Source organism: Dermacentor albipictus, chromosome 10 (assembly GCF_038994185.2).
Source record: "Dermacentor albipictus isolate Rhodes 1998 colony chromosome 10, USDA_Dalb.pri_finalv2, whole genome shotgun sequence".
Taxonomy (NCBI): Eukaryota; Metazoa; Arthropoda; class Arachnida; order Ixodida; family Ixodidae; genus Dermacentor; species Dermacentor albipictus.
In genome coordinates, this window is record NC_091830.1 from 98302997 (window position 1) to 98309007 (window position 6011).

General features: G+C 49.8%; 1 protein-coding gene across 1 annotated transcript in view; it reads right to left on the reverse strand.

Moving 5' to 3' along the window:
- Nucleotides 1-4914, reverse strand: part of LOC135897301 (uncharacterized) — a 43210-nt gene extending 38296 nt beyond the window's left edge. The window contains exon 1 of the mRNA XM_070527265.1: nt 4684-4914. Coding sequence (XP_070383366.1) covers nt 4684-4861 — 178 coding nt within the window. The 5' untranslated portion in view covers nt 4862-4914. The remainder of the gene's footprint in view (nt 1-4683) is intronic.
- Between the last annotated feature and the right edge of the window lie 1097 nt (nt 4915-6011).

Sequence of the window (6011 nt, forward strand, 5' to 3'; positions counted from 1 at the left end):
CTAGCAAACAAAGTGATTTCACGGCTAATATCTGTGGACAGGAAGGCAAGAATTTAGGTTTGAAATTTAGTGTTAGAAAACCAGGTATTATGGTATTCAATAAAAACAGTCAACAGACAGTGGCAATACAGGGCCAGGAAATACCTCGGGTAAGAGAATATATGGAATATGGATAAACGAAAGCAATAGATATATGGAAACACAGGAAATAACAATAACAATAAAGGAGAAGGGAAATTCAGTCATAATGAAGCACAGATACCTATGGGGATACAAAAATTGGAGGACGCTTAAGCTTCGCCTTCAAGAGTGGGACGCGACAGCGTTCCCGTCGACCCGCCAAGGGGTATATGACAATGCGCTACGGCACAGCAATCACTTACGATGCGCCCCGCATCGGACTTAGCGCCCACCTATCACGCGGTGAGCGTCGAGCAACGCAGCGTTGGGCGCGGCAACGAAACGTGCGCCTGAGCGAACGAAACGAACCAAAGAACTCGGTGTCTCGGAGGGGAAACGATCTACGCCAGCCAAACGTCGTGATCGGCACGGGCTGAGAGATAGATAGTAATCTAAACCGGAAGCACGGCGAAGCGTCGTCAGGAGAGAGGGAGTCCCGCGACGCGCCTGGCAGCGGTCCCAATGCGCGCGCGGCGCGCCTCCTGTCGGGGCAGCGCCGTACATTGAGAGGAGGGGGTCTTCTGTGTTTGCCGCAAGATGGCTCTGCGTGTGCGGAAAGCGCAGAAGAAATGCAGCGGAAACGCACTTCGCAACTCGTGTAATTGTGACTTCTGTACGTTACATGTTCATAATTACCGATATACACCGCAGTATAACTTTCTACGGCTCGTTTCGAAGGCAACACCGCATTCACTAGAGGCGCGTTTGCACCGCTTGGAAGCATCGAACTCGTGGCTGAGTGGTAGCGTCTCCGTCTCACATTCCGGAGACCTGGGTTCGATTCCCACCGGGCCAATCTTGGAAGTTGCTTTTTATTTATGAAGCGCCTGCCGTGATTTATCACTCACGGTCAACGCCGCCGACGCCGACGCCGACGACACCGGCTTTTCTGCGACACGAGCTCCTTAACGCTATCGCGTTAATAGGTCCGAGGTACCCTGGGGTATGTGGAAAGGTGTAATAGTTCCAGGCCTTACTTTTGGAAATGCAGTTGTTTGCTTGAAATCAGGGGTACGATCAGGACTAGATGGGATCCAAAGGTCAATGGGACGCCTCGCATTGGGCGCTCACGGGAATACTACAAATGAAGCCGCGCAGGGTGATATGGGTCGGACTTGTTTGGAAATGAGGGAAACTCACAGTAAAATTGATCTTGAACAACGATTGAGGTATATGGATGAAAGTAAATGGGCCCTGAGAGTGTTGAGTTATCTGTACAGGAAAAACATTGATTCACAGTGGAGGAAAAGAACTGGGTAGCTTACCAGCAAGTAGACGACCTTTAGGGTGCGCAACACAGCAACAAAGAAGGTCAAGCGGAAAGTCAGAGAGGCTGAATTAATCTCATGGGTGGCGGCAATGGAAAAGAAACCTGCCATGAGTAACTACTTAAGAGGAAAAAACGAAATCAGGAAAGAAACCATCTATGATAACTCAAAGGGAAGCTCATTGCTTTTCGAAGCGAGATCGGGATGCCTTAGAACACGCACCTATAAAGCGAGATATAAGAAGGAAGAAGGAGCATGTGCTTGCTGCGGTAAAGCTAGGGTAACTATGGAGCATGTTTTATTAGAATGTGAAGACGTCTACCCAGCGGTCGATTTAGGCACCACTGGCCTCCTTGAAGCCCTTGGGTTCAGAGGGAGCAGTGCTAAAGCAAACATGTCCGCAATAGACATTAGTAAGAGGCGACTGGAGGATTGGTGAAAGAAAAGTAGGGAAACGACAAAAGACGCAGACGTACAAAAGCACAGTTCGCAATAGGCGATCAGAAAATTTGGTTGAGGGAGTTCACATTGTTTTTATTTCTTTATTTCTTTTTTAAACTAGTTAGGACATGAGGCAGTATAATAGCAAGAGCTTAGTGGCGCAACCTACCGCCCCGTTCCAAAGCGGACGCACATAACATCCACCCATCCATCCGTTAGTCTGCTACTCTGTGGTTCACTGGTGTAGCGTTGCAATTAGTACTGCAACTGCTGTATCATAGGGAACTGCTTGTCTAATTGATGATTATTGTGAACACAGTGACAGTGACCTCACAAGGCTCTAATAAGTCTCTTGGCTCCAAAAGTTGACCGCCCGAGCGTGAAAAGTGTTGGTGTGTGCAGTGCGCTGCTCTCTAAAATAGCGTTTAATAGCCGCTCCAGTTGCCTTTTTCAGACAGTAGCAAACCGCACAGATATTGCTGATTATAAGTCACATTGCTTATAGAGTTCATAAAGTACACAACAGTTTCATTGTGTACGTTGTAAAGTTCGCTTCTGCTATCTTTTGAAAGTGGAAACCGCCGTAGCATTCGGCGACATAACTGTTACACTCATTTTACCTTTTAAATGTTGTCCGTGAATGCGTCGTGAGTTCAAAAAGTGTATAGCGCATATAGCTTCACTGTGTACGTATCTTTCCCACCACCGTAATGCTGCCGCTGCACCACGCAGAAAAGATATATTTGCAGTTGGAAAAGAGTTCCGTGACATGGCCTGCAGTGCAGCAGATTTTAAACACTGGGATGAATATTTTGCAAGCTTTCTACGGAACTAGACATCTAAACAATAAAAACAAGTTATGCTCACCTTTCCTTGAACAGACTCGATCAACCTATTGCATGCACATATCGGGCGCAGGTCTTGCTTGCGAATACTGTTACCACATCATCTACCTTTCAGTACGGCACACAGCAGTGAATCCTAATGTCATCTACGACATTATGCTATCTGTAATCAACTCAACATATGCTAGATTATGCTATGAATCTTTTAAAACACTTTTTCTGGTCTCTTACGGAGACTAGGAAACAGAAATTTATGCCGTCTGCCATTGCAGCCGCCACCTATGCTCGTTGTATACCTTTCTTGCGCCGCTCCTCCTGCCCCTCCTCTTATTTCACTTTTCAAATGCGAAGCATTGGCAATTTTCGTTTTCTTTTTATATTTGTCAATTTATTAATTTATCACCAATACAAGAGCTTTGCGTCTGTCAAAATGGCAGCACGAGCGCTGAGATCGCAGAAGCAGACTACAGCGAACAGGTTGTAACCAGCGCCACTCTGCTCGTACGCTCCGTCCCTAGCGGCAAAAGGGCGAACTAGACTAGGCGTGCCGGAGCAGGGAGATCTGTGCAGGTCTGGAGTTCAGTAGGTCGTGCGCTATGCCATGCTGCGCTCGCCAACCAATCAGCATCTTCCTTGCTCTTGACGCCGGCGCGGCCGCAGGCGCAGGCGCCGCTGCTTCTTGGTGCAGTGCTCGGAAATCGCCTGGCCAGTGTAGACAATCCGCCTTTTTCACGGCGCGACGGCGCATGCACCCTGCCCTAGCGCATTAGTCGCGAAACATTTTGGAAGGCACGCGCGCGTGGCCGCGCGGCCAGATATCGAGGAAAGCTAACCCGAAAAAAAAAAGCGCGCAAACGCTCACTGCAGCGAACACTCGTGCCATGTGCCACGTTGAAACTCTACTGGCAGCTCGACGACGGTGCGGTGCCGAAAACGTGCGTAAGGCCAACTCCACTTTAAACAGAAAAGGGCCAGGGCTTCGTAGTTGCCGCTTTGCATTGACGGCTGTCAAATTTGTCGATAAACCCGTGCGTTACACTTGAGCGACACTTCAAACACACGTTGATGAGGCAGTCTTCTAGCTGCGTCCGCCCACTGTTGCTAGCGGTGGCAGCGCGCGCCTGACTTCCCGTACTCTTTTTAAGGCGTGGTAACACTGCGTCGATACGAGATTTACAAGACGCTGACGCCGACGACTGGCCGACAATTCAGCAATGTGTAACTGAGACCATTTGATCGTAATAGGCCGACAACGACGCAACCGACGAGTGCGAGCTGTCGTATAGCGCGACCGACTTTCTTGTCGACGGCACCGACAAAATCAGCGTGCCGACCATGATACCTAGACAGAACACTACGCGATCAGCCATCAAACCGACAACGCGATAACCGCAGCTGATTCACTTGTAAATATAATTATTTCCCCTCAATATGTGTCGACATGCTTTCGAAGTTGAAATGCTCGAGTTTCAGCCCTCTCAAGCCGTGCACGTGAAGTTGGAGTCTATGTTGACCCGGTTTAGCGAGAGTTGGGTTAGGCTTGACCCCGTCGAGTTCGTGCACCCGCTACCGATGGAGCTGAACTTAAAAAAATAAGCAGTCATGGGGGGGGGGGGGAGGAAAGCGCTCTTACAGTTAATTTGTGGCCTTACAGCGATTTGATAACTACTCCTCACTTCGCATGACATGTACACAATAAGCGGCAAGCGGCGGCACAGCGCTGTGCCAGCATCTTGTACTTTGGTCACCATTCCCGAACGCCGCCGGTCGCATTCCCGTAGATGGTGGACCTGTGTGTGTTGTTATGCTGTTAGATATGGGGCTGTTTTCTGAGCCTACTTCGAGGTCTGGAGACCACATCGAATCGCGCCACTGTTAAGTAAGGAGCGCAGAAACACGGAAAGCACATTCCAGAGGAGCGCACGTGCAAACAAGTTGAAGGCCCCTACTTTGTACGCCGCCGGTGGAGCTATTCAATGCTTGACTCTTCCAGAAAGCGAGGGGATAGCCCGGCGCTGTTCCAGGTAACGTGAGTCCCGTAGCCAGACGGCTTTGATGTACCGGGAAGGCCTGGCAGCGTCGCACCGGCCGCCTTTGAAGAGGGCATTTGCAAGCCAGCGAGGCCATACCGCCGAGAGTAGGGGGCCCTGGGACACTTGGGGCCCAAGCGTCGCCCCCCCTCCCCCGTCCGCCTTTGTGACGGTGCGTAATTCAGCATCGTAAGTCAGCAAGGCAAGACCGCAGGGAGCCGCCGGGTGTGACACCACCGCTCGGGCGCCTACGATTGGCCGAAAATGGCGCCATCTGAGCAGACTCTCCCATTGGCCGAACATGACGCATCTTGCAGACCTCGAAGGGTTTAAAAGACGCAGACCGGGAGCAGCAGAAGATTCCAGAGATACCAGAGCATTCCCTGATTCACCTCTCCGACTGGCGGCCCGTAATGACTGTACGACTGTTCATTGACGTCTCACTGTAAATAATGTATAATAAAACCTCCCAAGTTTTTTCATCCTGAAGTCTGTCCTTCAACTCCTATAATGCTGACAAATTTCTTAATTCAAGAGAAGCACTGTTTACCTCTGCGTCAAACGAGAAAGAAGCAACAGCGAATTCGATACAGCAGCATAAACTCGCTCAGTTGCCAACGGTGTAAGCGACGGCATTCGCGTTTTCGCGAGAGAATTACACGGCTTGTAAGTGGGGGCTTATGCCGAGCACGGTTGTCTCTAATGATCCTTTATAGCACGCCCAAACTGTGAGTATGATGAAGTTAAACAAGTGCGAGAATCAGTAAGGAGTAACAGCCCGCAACATATATGTGTCTCGATCACAGTTGCAGTTGTTTAAGCGACTCGGCCGCTTATATTGTCTCGTCTCAGCGAGGAAAAACGCGGCTCATATGCGCAGATATATTTGCGTGTTGTAACGTTTTGAGATTATTTCACATCAGCGATGCGCCGCTTCTACAATATCCGAAGCTAACAGCAATCTGAAGCTGTAGATGTAAACAAATGCACCGCTTTGGCAAATCCCACGTGGAAGGCTGCGCTCAAAGGCTTGTTTAATATGCGAAATGTTTAGTGAATGTGTAAAAGGCACGTCAGCGATAAGGAACTCTAAGGAAGCCGCGTCGGCAGACGGAACGCGGCGCACCCTTATCGGCCGCGCTGTTACCACAACAGCGCACTCGGGCCTGTTCACCAAGTGCTGCCCCGGAGAAATCATTAACAAATAATCGCGATCCACGAATCGCACAACCGACGCGCACTCAACA